General features: G+C 42.3%; 1 protein-coding gene across 1 annotated transcript in view; it reads left to right on the top strand.

The window, feature by feature from the left end:
- LOC125018124 (NALCN channel auxiliary factor 1) overlaps positions 1 to 10,821 on the top strand; it is a 76,471-nt gene extending 65,650 nt beyond the window's left edge. The window contains exons 2-3 of the mRNA XM_047601793.1: positions 1,653 to 1,824; positions 5,363 to 10,821. Of these exons, the coding sequence (XP_047457749.1) occupies positions 1,653 to 1,824; positions 5,363 to 5,664 (474 nt within the window). The 3' untranslated portion in view covers positions 5,665 to 10,821. The remainder of the gene's footprint in view (positions 1 to 1,652; positions 1,825 to 5,362) is intronic.
- Positions 10,822 to 15,767: the final 4,946 nt, after the last annotated feature.

Genomic DNA, 15,767 nt, shown 5'->3' with positions numbered 1-15,767 from the left:
ATTTACAGACATGTGATTGTAAAGTCACTTTAATAAGCTGCTCAGGAGAATTTAATGTCTGCATTTCAACAGGCAGTAAATGTAAATGCTGTAAATTAAACTGGACTTACAGTCTGCCTCATTACATGTGTAGTCAGTGTATTTCTAAAGGTAATTGCCTGTCTTCATAGTTTATGGCAGAGATCTCCCCTCCCCACACAAGCTTGAAATTGCATGTCCAGACACAATCACACTGAAACACACACGTGAATGTACTGTATGCAGTTTGCATTACGGTGGAACGCTGTCATTGGTCGACTACGTCCTGCTTTATACAGGACCATGAATCCTCCCAGGCTATGCTTTGTTTAAGGGATGATCTTTTTCTGCTGTATTTCTCACACATATACTTTCTTGTTTGCTGTTCTTTAAAACATAAATGCATAATAACCTCAAAGCATTTGAATTTGTTGCAGACTAATGGGAGTCTGTATTAACTTAAGAGCGTAAGCAGTCCTATTTTTTTTTTTATTATTATTATTATTATTTATTGTTGTTGGTGACGGAGGTACTGTTTGTTTATAAAAACAACGGGGTAAATACTCAGCTGTATCTTTAATGTCGTCATAATTAACTCCCAGCTAATTCAAAAAGAGGGGAAAAATTTTAGTGGACCTGAGGCAGGCAGGTGATGCTGGAGCAAACAAAGCAAGTGATGACACCCACATGTCACTCAGAGCAACCACACCATGAATTATGAATAACGTTAAGCCCTGATATAATTTAAACAATTGAGTTATGTAAAAGTTGTCCCTGTACATTTATCATGAACAGGAACCTACAGAGAACAAAACTGTGTTTTTGTGCCGAGCTTTTAAACATGTTTATTTCTGTTGTATATTTGGGTATTTTAACATGCAGGTCTATGGGGATTGAGTCACTTTTGGTGTCATTCAAAGGACTGCACTCCTTGTTAATCTCATTTTCCAGGCCCAGAGGTTGCTGCTTGGGGGTCACATAAGGATTGTGATTATAAAGATGCGTGAAATTGGTTGCCGGAGACCTGATACCATTAAAATTTACCAGTTTGTGACTGTGTATTTTTCAATTTAATGATTGTCTTTGAAGATTTATTGGTTATCCAAAGCAAAAACAAAGGCAATTGGACCCAATACTCTCCTGCAAGGATGAACAACATCCTGAGACGTTAACAGACCCTAGTCAAACGAGTTCTAGTCGGGAAGCACCCTGACACATTCCAGATGAAAACCTTTACTCCTTACATGTCATTAATGAATAAGCCACGTGGATGAGAGTCAAATCATCTTCGAGAAAACTCAAACAAGTTCAGTTGCCTTTTGTTTTAGCTTTGTTTACAGACTTAAAATAGACAGTATCCTAACTGTGCGACGAGGCCACAGTGCCCAGCAATGGGAGGTTGGGTAATACTCGACAGCGTATTGACAAAGTGATGACTGCCCAGCAACAACCACGTTCATTAAACAGTGGATATTAGGATCACCAGGATATCTGCTCAGTCCTGTCTGAATCAATAGATGTAGAGGTCAAGATGATGCACGCACAAGTGCGAGTGTGCATGTGTGTATGCGTATCAACCTGCGCAGGCCTGCTCAACTCATCGATATCCTCTCACCTCTCTGTCTTCCACCCAGATGGTTTATAAGCCCTGGCTGTGTTCTCAGTACTTCCAGACCACCCAGATGCACTGCAGCAAGCGAATCCCCTGTGGTCAGTACTGCCTGGAGGTGCAACAGCGGTGCCCCTTTGTCCTGCCCGACAATGATGATCTCATTCACGGAGGCAGCCCCAGTTTTATATGCACAGGTACAAAATAATCATCGTAAATTTCACGTGTTATTGTTTCGTAATCTGATCTCAAGTGTTTCTTTTTTTTGTCATGTGTACAGTGCAGCATTAAAACTAGTGCAGAAATTTAAAAAAAAAAAAAAAATGGGATGCAAAGCTGTGAGAAATAAACTATTCTAACCTCTGCTGCCTGCACCCACTTCATTTATTACAGTTCACGCTCCAACTTACAGTACGATGACTGAGCACATGGACTCAGAACTTAGCGTCTCACTCAGTAACAATCAAAAGGGATGCAACCACTGAAGGACACACAGTGACTTTACAGTTACAGGATGTTCTGTCTAATCATCAGACCAACAGGGTCAAACACCATAACAAATTACTGCCAGTTACTCACAGCACATAGAGTCTACTGCACCACAATGAGGCACTGTGGCCGACTGTGCCGACTTTGCATGCTTTAGTTTAAGACACTTTAATCTCTCTGGCACTAATATACAGCTCCAGGACTAAAAGTTAAGCAGCGTGCTTGTGATTTGCTTTTGCACCACACAGCCTAGATGTTGTCAGACCACAAAGCAAAACAATATGTTTCCAGTTGTGGGTTTGTAAGAATGTAAATAAAATGCCAGTCTATTTGACTAATCAGTGACAGTCGAGATTGGAATCTGAGGAAGAAATGAAATTACCCTCTGAGCGAGTAGCTATTTCCTAGTAGTTAGTTGTCTCTACACTAAATGTATAGCACCCTGCTTCCCTGGATAAGGGAGAAGTGAGATCCTGAAAATCCCTGAGGAAACACACTGTGTTGACAAGTGTTGGCGAACACAGTGGGGCATCCGGCCCAGAATAGACACAAAGGCAAACAAACGCTATTCTGAGTCCCAACTGAAACCCAACCATGTTCAAAATCAGATTGTGGTTGGGAAGTCAGCCCCATCAATATAACTTGTGACTTCGATCGTGTGCCGATGCTGCCCTCTCGTGGTCATGTTGAACATCGGTTTACCTTCATGTACAGTTTTGACACATTAAATTTACAGCAAAATGTTTGAGTTGCCAGTTTGTGTCCGTTTTTGCATTAAATTAGTTTTGCTATTGTGTCATTAAGAATTGGGCTGACTTAGTTTGTTGCACATATGCAGCCAGTTTCAATAACCCCGTAAACAGTTACGCGTTAGAAAAAATAATATGAAAAGCTGAACTATCAATCTGTTGGTTTTTGTTGAAAAAATAATAAAAAATATCAATCATTCAATATAATAACAATCGTTTTCTAAAACTGCCTATTATTAGAGTAGGGTTTGTGATACATGTGTGGGACTACTTTGAGCTGTAGAATATTAACTTTTGCACCACAATGCATTTGACTCACACATGTTTACGATGCAGTCAACAGTCAACGCACAGAAACACACTATATGCACACACACACGCGACAGCTGATTTGCAAAAACACATATAGAACTGTAAAAGCAATTTGAAATAATTCAATATTCATGCGCCGTGTCCAGTTCAACAAAATAATCTTAGCATCTTAATTACGTCTACGTTAAATGTTTTCTCAGTTAAAATGCTTAATATTATTAACTGGCATCATTGTCAACGTGCAGTGCTAAAATCACTGTCACAGAAAATTCCAACAACACAGACTAAAAAGTAGTACTACGCAATAATGGCGGTGGCATCAACGTCATAGTCTACCTCACAAAACTGTCCCAGGGCACCCAGCATTACGTGTTAGTCCTCCTCCAGTAAGTCCTTCGTCTCCAAATGACCGCCTTGGAAATGGCAAACAAACTAAATCCGAGGTAGAAAAAATAAATAAATGCAGGAAATAGCAGAAACTAAGGATTCGCCCAAACTAATCAACACACCTGGGGCGTTCAATCTTTACACCTCCAAATCTGATTGGTTGATGAAACGGTCACGAGGAGCTGTGATGCGTTAAGGTGGTATCGGAAATCTCTTCGCACCTCCACATAATACGATGTAGGATATATGTGTATATATATGTGTGAGTGTGTGTAAATATATTATTATTTTCTTGGAGCCACCATGTTTTGTGTGTGATTGTGTATCATTTAATGTGTGATTAATGTGTATCATTAACTTACACTTTAAATTGTTTTCATGCAAAACAAAATTTGAGGAACTGAACAATAGTATTTAGGGTTTTGTTCCAATTTTTCAACCTTGGTTAATTTATCAGGACACACACATCGGAGGGGATTTCATGCATAAGGTTCTCCAATATTACTCTTTCAAATGTCAGTCAGTCATTAATATTGAGTATGGTCACCCCTGACACAAATCAATGCGTTAAGATGTCGTGGTGTACTGTCCATAAGGTTGCTGATGTCATCAGTGGTCAGGGTGTGACACACTTGGGTCAGATCCTGGGCTAATTCCTGTAGACTGAGGAATATTGTCCCTCTTATTAATGGCTCGGCCTAAGGGCTCCTAGGCGCGCTCGATAGGGTTCATATCAGTAGAACATGCAGGCCATGGCATCTGCAGCACCACCTTTGCATCGAGAAATTCTCGAAGTGGCCCCATGCGCTCTTGCGTTATCATCTTGCAGCTTAAAGTCGTTCCCATAGACCCCTCTTGCTTCCAGGATGTCCCGGTACACAATGGCATTAATATTTCCATCCAGCATCACCAATGGTGTTTGTCCTCCATAATAAATACCGGTCCATAGCATCACTGAGCCATCACCTCCTTGAGTGGTTTCCTTGACCCAATCATCGTTGAGCTTCTCACCACATAGTCGCTGCACTCTTTGTTTTCCATATAAACAATCAAGGACATAATGGCTTTCATCCATAAAGACAACATGCTGCCACAGGCTGTAATGTTCTCTGCTCCCTAGTCCAGTGAAGTTGCGCAACTGTGTGTTGAACAGTTAGGCGAGGACGCTTGGTCAATCATGTTGCTCGGTAACCACGCCGAAGCAACGGTCAATTTAGAGTTTGGCAGGAAACCTCGATTCCACGGTGTCTTCTCCACAAACAACCAGGGTGGCTCACTGGCATTTTTCAATTTCAACGACACAGATTGAGCAGGTCGTGATGGTCCTGGAGATTTTTGTGACCTCAAATGACCCTCTCTGCTTGAGACCGTTTGAGGATTTTACAGACCAAAGAAATCACTGATGTTGGCTTGTTTGTGTCCGTCCTGTCGGAGTTCAAGCTCTCTTCGGATGAGGCGTAGCCTAGGGAACCTCTGTGTCAAATTTCATTGAAAATTATAGTGTGGGAAACACGGACCTACTACATACAGACTTTAAGAAGGAAAAGAACAACACAGCAAATGCCTTACCTTTTAAAAGCAAGCAATTGTTTAGCATGGATTGGTTTTGCATTGGTAACTCAGTACCTGCTCCAAAGTGACTGCTGATGTGTATAAATAGACTTAAGATTAATTTTATGGGCAACGGTGTGTATTTGTGTGTGTGTATATATATATATATATATATGCAACCTTTTTCAACGTGCATGTCTTACTCTTTGTATCCTCACATGCCCTATTTCCTCAAAAAAACCTCTAGGGCTGCTGGAGGACTATCCGTCAGGTGTGGACCCAGATGCAGAGTGCTGTGACGTGCGGTGGGACTTGAAAGTGGACAACCGTTCCCGGGGGACCCTGAAAAGAACTCACCCGCCATGCCAGCACCGTACCTCCCTCAGCTCCTCGGCAGCCTGCAGACTGTGTAACAGCCGGCTCAAACTCTGCCTGCTGGTCCTTGTCCTCCTACACACTGTTGCCAGCCTCACTGCATCCCACAATGCAACGGGGCTGGGCCTCCCCACCATCACGCCTCTGGAGGAGAGCCCTGCCAACGAGGAGTGATAGAGAGCTGCCAGGAGGAGGAGGAGGCGAGGTTGTTGGGGTGGGGGATTCCCTCACCATGGCAACCGCTATGGAAAAATACAGCCACAGTTGAGCGAACGGCTGGAGCTGTGCGCCTGTGGACATTCTGCAACACTTTCTGGCAAACTGGGAAATGTGGGAGGAGGCTTTGCGATGAAAGACACACGAATCAATCAAAACAAATAAATAACTAAACAAACAGACATGCTAAGGGATTCAGTCCCTTGGGTAGGAAAAGGGGACAATGCCACAGCCTTTGTTGAGAGGGAAGGTCAGCTTCCTTACGGCTGAGTTTCTCTCACTACGCTTTTTTACACTGTGTTCCAATTATTGGTTTCTGTTGCACTGGCTGACTATGGAATAACACAATCATATTCTCTTTCTAATGTTCATCCTTTGTCTTTGTTTCTGGGTCTCTCATACAGGAGGAAAATGTGTGCTCTAAATAAGACAGATAACGTGTAAAAAAAAAAAATTTAATTAGCTGCAAGTTTGTATGCGTGCGTGCGTGTGCGTGTGCGTGCGTGCGATGGTTTGTTTTCTAGATTTACCGCGTGTGTGAAGGCACGTGTGGCCTCGTGTGCGTGTGTGTGTGTGCCTGTCCGTATGTGTGCGTGTGTGAGGAGCGATGAGTGCGTTGCTGAGAGGTATCCTAAAAGTCTACCTAACAGGCTGGTGCAGCTGTTGATTTTACGGAGGCCCCCTCAGATCCGACTTGGCTCCACCGTGCTGATTTGCCCTGCTGACACCTCGCTGGGCTTCAGACACTAAAACTCTGCGTTTGACAGAGGTCTACGGCTTCGCTTTGTTTTGTGAGATAATATTCACCTATTTACGCTGTATGCAAGGATCAAAACGTGTGTAATTAGCAGCAGTGACGACTCTCACATGGCTCAACTGTGGATAAAATGAAGGTAACAAACATGCACTTATTATTATTATTATTACAACTTGGACCTTTGACCATTTAACCGTGAGTCTTATTTATAAGCCATATAACCATGACAACAACTGACAACACTGACACAATTAAATGGAGTTGGAAACACAAGCAATCAGTTTACACAATCCCAAGAACATGCAAACTATTTCAGAAGATAAAATTATAAAACTAATTGGAGAAAACATAGTCTTCCTCACCCAATGCTACTGAAGCAACACAGGCATATTTCTGAGATGTCAGCAGTTGTGTTTGTTGACATGTGCCATGAACTGTGCTTATAGTCTTATAGTCTCTATAATCTCTATTTGTCCTTACCATCGACCAATTTCTTTTTTTAAAATCTAAACCTTCTCCTACACAGAAAGTTTGTTCTTTTATTATTAGTGACACCTCCTAGTTTGTTTTTTTACCGCATGCTTTTTTACCATTAGCTCCGCTTTACCCCAGGCTGCTGTATCGATCCAGTACATGCAACCTCTTGTTTAGAAAGTCCCCTTTAAGTCTGATGCTGTCATGACTAATAGAAGTGATGTTTAAAACTTCAACAATAAAATCCAAGTTGTAATAAGTCAGAGTGGTCGTTGAGCCTTCATGCTAACATGAAACAATTTATAGGGCTGAGCCTCGTGAACAAAATAATTTCACCTCAATAATAACTGAGAATTAATCATTAAATAAAACGATTCTTGAGATCCTCTGACAAATATTCAACAGGGCTTGGAGATAAACTACCAGAAATCTCTTACTAAACATTCAGACAATTTTAGTTCGGCATCTTTTTCCTGATTCTGTCAGATTTTTCATCAGTGCACACACAAGTTTAACAAAAGAAGAAGAAGAAAAAAAGCCCAGATAGGATGATCTTATCTCACCAAACAAAACTGTCTTAAACTTGTTTTATCCAAGGATTTTATTTCGGGCATTTGACTAAAACTCAATTCAGATTCTGGTTACTAAAGCTATCGGGTCAATATATTTATCGCTGTAGCTCCAGAAGCTCTCGGTTTAGATTTTAAAGGTACTATCCAGTCAAACAAGCGTCAAACAGTGGCCACAGAAGGTTTCTCTGCCTCCTCTGCCTCAAGCTTCGGCTTTCCTCCTCCTCATCTTGACGTGAGTTAATGGCATAGTGCGACTACGGGATGAGTAATAAATTCCTTTGATCAATACTTCAAACTAAAACTCGATTTAGCTGCTGACCTGGAACAATATGACTGGTGGGATTTCAACCTCAGGCCTTTTTATTCAGAGGAAACATCGCGACTGGATGTTACCTTTAACGACTGTTCACAAAACACTGTAACTGTCAAGCAGCTGTAAAGAGGACAGAATGTCAGCGTCTCACTGGGAGGGGTAGCTCGCTGCCCGCAGGTTTATGACATTATAACCCTGCCCCTTGGCCCATTGCACTGAGCTGGTCTCATATATTGAACAACATTCTGCATCTCACAACACGAACGCAGAGACGATTCGGTTAAAAGTTTGTTTCTGTTGAACCAAAAAGCATAGTACACGAGCTGCATGTGGAGGCTCCGCAAGGCTACGACCGCCTTTTCTGTTGATTGTCCTCAGCTTCTCTCCCTGTACGCATCTGACCCCAAATCAGCTCCTGTAGCATGCCCACGTCTTGTACCTTTCTCCTCAAAACATCAAACTAATGTCTCATTAAGTAAAGGGCTTATTAAAATATACAGTACAAACATTGTCATCAACACATTCAGAAACATCCAAATTGTTAGCAGATAAAGGGTAAATACGACTTCAGTACAAAAAGCATCCCCACTGGCTGTTACCGGAGAGCGGGAACAGAAACGCATCCGGAGAGAGGAGCATGTCGCTGTTTGCGTGCGCGCCAAAAGCGTCGCCCGACAATCGTCGGCTGATGCGTTTGGGTGTGTTTTATAAATGTTGACCGGCGTGCGAACAGGAAGGAACGGTGTGACCTTAAGGGCTGACTTCTTTAGTTTCTGGTTTTCTTCTTGACGGCTGCGAGAGGAGACGAACGGATGTCGCTGGATGCATTGTTTTATTTTATTTATTTATTTATTTTTTCCCACTCTCCAGTATGTTTGTTACTTATATGAGATGTCCAATCCAATATCTGATGTCAAGAATTTTATGATACAACCTATGATATATGAGGATTTAAATTTCATCATTATTCACATCATGTTTATATATAATGAAAAGTGTATCGGCTTATTTTGACACTTGCTGTTTAGACCCTGACCCTACACTTCACCATTCCTGCTCGCATGATATACATTGACTGCTCTTTCGTCACAGCACACCCATACCCATGTTGGATGTCCGCGTTTGGAGGTAGAAAAAACAATGCTGCTATACCAATGCCCACCAGTAGATGGAAATATATTTATTCTTTTACACTGATGCTGCTGCTGAAGGCTCACCACACAAGGACTGTCAGATAAATATGAATTAGTTAGTGACTATCCACTGCTCGGGTAGACGTGCGCTGTTGCATGTGTGTACATCCGCTTACGTGCATATGCATAGATTTGTGTTCTCTGTAGAACTCATTGACTTTGCCACATCGCTGGGGCTGCAGGACGGACGTGGCGAAAAATCGCCGTTGTCTTCAGATGCACGGGGGACCCGCTTCATTAGCCGCCTCGTTATTCGATGCATCCCTGCAGCTGCATGGATTTAGTATAAAAACCGCTTGTCTTGAACTGTGTGTAATAACATTGCTCCAAGACCCCAAACTAGTCTTAACATTACAGAGGTAGAAGATGTCAGAGGCAGTAAAGAGATGAAGCCACAGCGATCTGAAGTGTAATTGATGCATACTGAGTATAACAGACCAAATTCAAATCTGAACTTTCCATAAACAGTCACAAAAGGCAAACAGAGGAATACAGGGTCTGCCAGGTGTTGAAGAGATGTCCCATGTTAGCAATAGTACGGATCGCACAAGCCACCGCACCACAAGCACACGTGAGAGGTCTCATATACGTGATTTTCATTCTGCCCGTCATGTCAGCGGCCCCCGCTGCGACGTCACAGCCGCCGGCTGCTGGACATGCATTCACACAGCAAACCTGCATTCGGAAGTCATGCGGAGCACTTGTTCGCTTCACGCTCAGTGAGGCGCCCTCACTGCGGTTGCATGGGTTCGAATGCTGTGCATTGTCAATGTGTTGTCAGTCCCAACCCACCCCCCTCCCCCTCCCACACACACGTTTGCGCCAAGAATTTCTGTGTGCAAAGTTTCTTCCAGAAAACAGTAGAATTAGATTCAGCTGATCTCTTATTTGTTTCGTAATGCAGGCATGCACGCAACGGTTACTCTGTGATAACTTAATTTTATTTTTGTATGTTTTATCTATTTTTTAACTGCATTATACGGAGAAGAACTTGTTTAGGGTCTTATAGATTCAGTCTAGATCCCCGACAGTGGTCTGTAGCACTCTTAGCGGTATGATACGTCCCATTCCATCTAACACCAACCTACAAAGAGTAAATTTTGTGTTTTGCCCCTGCACACGTAGACTATGTATGCCTCTCCGTACCCCTTTGTGCACCCATCACAAGTTATGTACACGAAAATCGCCCTCCTTCACTATTTCTAAGCCTGTCTCCGTTTTCACAATAGTTCCGTTCCCTATCCTGTGGATCTATGCAGAAGCCCATTCCTTTTTTTGGTTGTAAATACGTTCCCTAGTATGCTGAACAATGTATGTCTCTCCTTGTGTATTTTGAGTTGATGTCACGCTGTTACTTTCCTCTTCCTCTCCTTCTTCTTCTTCTCCTTCTTCTTCTTCTACTCCTTTTATTTTGATTTGAGCGTCTGAAATCATTGATGTTAAAAGAGAATGTGGTGAGGTTTAACCAATAGACTTGTCCTCAGCTTCACAACCTTACTGTGAGAGGTTGTGGTTCTGTGTATGTGAAAGCGACAGACTTACGATTATAGGAATGAAAAAGGTTCAAAAGGCATATAGAAGTATCATTGCGATTATGATTATTATGATTACTATTATACTACCAGTATATTGTAATATTATAGATGCTTTAGTTCGAGTAACTTCTTTAATTTTTTTACAAACAACTTTGATGAAATGATTTATAAAACAGTCTCACGAGTCATGATCTTTTCGAGAAGTATGAAAACTACTGCTACAATGATTAAAATTGTGTTCTGATGAAAATAAATACAGACATATAATCTGTTTCTCCATTGTGGTTTTGAATCGTGTGTTTCTGATAAGATACAAAAAATAACGGTGTCTTTGCAGGTTTAAAAAAAAAAAAATGACCCCCACAAAACTGATGCCCAGGAAAGAGAACAGGCTGAGGTGCAAAAGAAAGAGAGGGAAAAGAGGCCACCATCTGATCTCCACTATCAGATGATGACACATGGTGCAACGCTTGACCTACTTTGTTCAGATGTGCTGATGACGGCCGCTTCTGAAGTTGAATGAAGGACTTGGCTGAGTCCAACAAAAGACTTGCACAGCTCGCTGCCAGTCTTCAGAGCTCCAACAAAAAGGTAAAAAGAGAAAAAACTATGAATAGACAACACGACTGACAAGCACCAATCAGCCACAACATTAAAACCACCGCCAAGAGAAGTAGAAAACACTGACCATCAGGTCTGTGACACAGTGCTCTGCTGGGAAACATTCTTGTGGATGTTGCTCACATGTAGCATCCATCTGGACCAGACCAGGCACCCCCATCCCATAACAATGACACTCCTTGATGGCAGCAGTCATCCCCAGCAGAATGCAGCCTGACACACCTGGCATCCGAATTCCCTACATCCCAAACTGATCAAGCATCCGTGGGATGATCCACAGAGAGACCGACCCCCCCGCTAACAACATTCTGTTGTTAGCCACAGGACACAAGGGCACAATGGAGACCTGCACAATATTAGGGAGCAGGTCGTACTGTTTTGCCTGATCCTTGCATAAATTGATGCACCGGAATTGAATAATTACTTCATACTGTTAAAAGTTCCGTTTACATTAGGTTCCCTGTTTGCATCACTATTTCCTCCTCTTGAACTCAATGTGTGTATTCTCCAGAGGCAATACAGAGCCAAATAAAACTCTAATCGGGTGTCACACATTTTAAAGCATCACAAACTCCCGCCTGTCGGTATCTTTCCACGTACAGTTCCACAGAAATGCTTCAGCAGCCTCGACAGGGAGTCTGCAATTCTACTAAAAACCTTAAGGTGGCAGTGAATCCACATTAAATAGAGTGCACTCCGGCATAACTCCAAGAGTATAAAAATAGATCATGAAAAAAATAATCATTGTAGAGTGCATAACCATAGCGCTTAAGAATGAACGCTACACGCACTCAATTCCGAGATAAACTCAGCATATCAGCAGATCAGCAGAGACATGAGCTTATGCATATTTATTATTTGCACCACATTGTTTTAATTACTGTGTAAACATTCGTTCTCAGCAGACAGTTAAGCCGGAGGATTGAATACATTTTCCAATCATGCATTATGAAACCGCTTACCAAGACCCGCTGAGGCCAGCTGGGTCAATTGCATACACCATCCACCTTGGAATGTTTAATGTGTCAGTGCATACATTTATTCAGGTGTTTATCGAGCACCCGTGACATCATGACTCCCCTGCTTTTGCATAATAAGGTACTAAACTCTGGACGTGAAGTCAGAGTCATTTCCATTCATAATTTTCGCAGCCAGTCAACTGTGACAGTAAATCTATTCAGATGTTCTGCTTGAGCTTTTGTGCTTTCTAAATTGCCAACAGACAGGCTCAAAACGGAGTTCTATTGTAACAGCGGATTACAAAATTGAAGAACAATGACAAATTGCGTGTTCTTGTTTGCCTTCCACTCTGCGCAAGGGGCCCGTCCTTTTGGGATTAAAGCCCTCATTTCTATTTCAGCTTGTTGGGAGGGATGAAGTGCTCAGCGGGCTAATCCTCAACTAGCCCGCCAATAGTCAGCATCCAATATTCCACCTGTCATTCAGACCGCTTGTGGATGTGTGGCATTAGCGTGCCATGTGTTTTCTGGTGCAGAAGTGATGTATGCAAAGATTACTGAGTTACTGATGCCGACTGTTACGTCCACAATCGACAACAACAAAACAACAGCCTGTTGTAGGGTTTACTTTAATAATAAAATGTGTGCCTCTGTACTGGCATGTACCAACCAACAGAGGTCAGTATTACGCTGATATTAAAGCAAATTTACACGCTCATAAACTTGAATAATTATATAGCTTGTCCGTCCCTTTGAGTACCACCCATAGAAGAGTTCCCTGAATAAGCACCCCTAACGGAGACAAGGATTATATTATACGGATATATTTCAGTCATCTGGTAAGGTCTAGTGACAAAAACAACTTGCTTAAGTTTGAGGTATCGTCCCTTTGAGAGTTAAAAGAGTTAAAGTTGCCACTGTTAATAATAAATTGCAATTAATTTCTGCTTACACCGTCCCCTCACGAGGGGGTTTTGAGAAACGTCAGCCTGGTTTAATATTTCACAAAGCTTCCAAAGTCCTTATGTAATGAGCCCTCATAACAGTTCGTAAGCCAAGTCCTGGCGCATCCTCCTGCTTTTTTTTTTGTTTTTTTCCCTCTCGCTTGTTTTTTTTTTTTTTTTTTTTTTTTTGCAGCATAGCATGTGTACTGAGTGCGTTCAGGTTTCATAACAAGAGGGAAGGGAGGAAAACAACATTTAGGACTACAGGGGTTTAAGGGAGATGATCCGACTGAGAGGAAATTCCTGCACGCCCGACGCAGCGGCAGTGTCAGTCACATCCCCGCAGACATGTGGACAAACCAAAAAAAAAAAGAAAGTAAATAAATAAATAAAATGATATTATTTTTCTGACCCACGGGCATCAGATTTGGTAGCTGCTGGTGAAAGGGCTTAATGGCTTAATTAAACAGATGTTTAATCAGAGTTGATTAGTTGAGCAGGGTCGGGGTAAAAAAATACAACTGGGCGAACGCCACAGCCAGTAAGGTCATCCGTCGGCCGCTGATGAGGTGCACCCAATCTGTAGGCGTCCCAGATTTTTACTAAAGAATGATAATTGTCTAAGCATACAGTCAAAAAAAAGTTCCAAACCAGCTGACTCATGCCAACAATAGTGACATATGCTCCTGCCTTTCCCTGCTTTTATTGCGTTGTCAGATGGCAGATTGCTGGGCATGAATCACATATGGTTGCCAGGCACACGCGCTCTCTCCAGCATGCATCCCTCTCCATCGGTTGAGCGCGGATACCTCATACCTCACTCGTGTGTGCAGTGCTCACGCCCACACTCAACTTAAAGCCTTTGGCGTATGTGAGGAAGACATGAGATGAGAGGAGAGAACAGGCTTTTCTGTCTCTTTCTCCATTCATTCTCCTTCCCATTCTCCCTCTCCGTTCTAATCAGCTGTTTCTGTATGGACCTATACAGAAGAAACAAACTGCCAAATCTGCACTCATGATAGAAATATTGTTCGCAAGTTGTGCAATGTTAAAATTAAGCAAACAAACTGCGTGTTTGGGAGGAAAACAAAAAGGCTGTCAAACTGGATAGAGCCGCCACTGTATTTAACCATGCTCCGGTCTCATATATAAAGACGGTTTAAAGGGTGCATTTGCCACAAGATTACTTCGACATCAAAGAGGATACTGCATGGGTGGTTTTGAAGTGTGTGTTCGCTGTGAGTGTGTATTTGTGTGTGTCACAGCCCTCTACTCACTGGACCGATGACAGGACAGAACTGAGACTGAGAATCTACCAGAAACTAACAGCGCCGGCCCGACGCCGCCTTTTATGCATCTTCTCCGTATCAGCTTGAAAGCGTGCTTAAAAAGCTTTTCAGACTCCTTCTTCGTGCAGTTGTTTGGTTCATAGCAGCAACCCCAATAAGTGGGCTTGGAACAAAAAGTGAAAGAATCAGACCCTAGTGTGCATATGTGTTGTAATCAAGAGCCAGAGAAGAATATATATATATATATACAATAAAAACATGCATATAATCCAAATCTAAACCACATTTACTGTAAGGAAACCAATGGGATGACACATACAGGGCTCTAAAAAAAAAAAAAAAAAGCACTTTGGATTGTGGCAATGAGTTGCTTTGACCAACAGACCAATTCGAGTGTGATCTCAACCATTCAAACATGAAACCGCAGAGTAAACTACTCTGACCTTTATGCTGCTGTTCAGATGAAATGATGAAGAAATAAAATCTCTCTTAAAACCTTTTTTTAGCTCCTAACAAGAATGCTCGGGAGAGAAAAAGAAAAATATCAACGGTAAGTATCGTAAAGTTTATCCGTTGGGCGTGTTGTCCTTTTCTCCCAGCCTTTCTGAGATGCCCATCCTGGCAGCTCTGAGTCATAGATTGTTGGTTGAACATCCGCTTCCATCGAAAAAGAGGAGGGAGGTAAAATGATGTACATAAAACAAATCGAGAAAAGAATGTGCTTCAAAAAACATCTGACTTACAACAATGAAATTCTGACATAAACGAAAAAAGAAGAAAGTGAACAGCTTTGGGTATATGGGAAGAAAACTCAGAGGGACGTCTGTGAGTTAAAGAGCTGGCGATGATGAAAGTGAGAAGAGAGAAGAAGAGAGACAACCAATCACAAACTAACTTGACATCATCAGATTCAAACTTCAGTTTGTAGATGCAAGTGAGAGAAGAACACGAACACACGCGCCGTCTCGTCTACTGTCCGTTTATTATTCAGTGCGCAAGACTTGCTCCGTGCCAAAAGCGCGATGATATTTAGAGGCAGTAACGCGCAATTTCCCATTCTTTGTTTCCCCTGACAACTGTGGCCGTGACTGTGACTAGCAGCAGGTGCAATGAAACTATTGTTATTATTTCGCGTCTTGCTCAGCTGGTCATTTCCATGCATTCAGAACTTTCACTATAAACCCAAATGCCTGGGAGCGGGGGGAAACATTTAAGCCTGCCGACTCAAAGTTGTCTTCCGTTTGATCCTTTCTTTTTTGAAAATATTCATTTAATGAATTAATTATTCCCTTTTTTAACCCCTCGTGAGCAGATACATTCTCTGCATTCGATCCCATCCCTGTGCTTACAGTGCACAGTTGGAGCAGTGGGCTGCAGTCTCAGGTGGGCCGCAGCCGGGGAGCA

The sequence above is a fragment of the Mugil cephalus genome, chromosome 12, assembly GCF_022458985.1.
Source record: "Mugil cephalus isolate CIBA_MC_2020 chromosome 12, CIBA_Mcephalus_1.1, whole genome shotgun sequence".
Lineage (NCBI taxonomy): Eukaryota > Metazoa > Chordata > Actinopteri > Mugiliformes > Mugilidae > Mugil > Mugil cephalus.
This window is presented reverse-complemented; position numbering and strand designations above follow the sequence as displayed.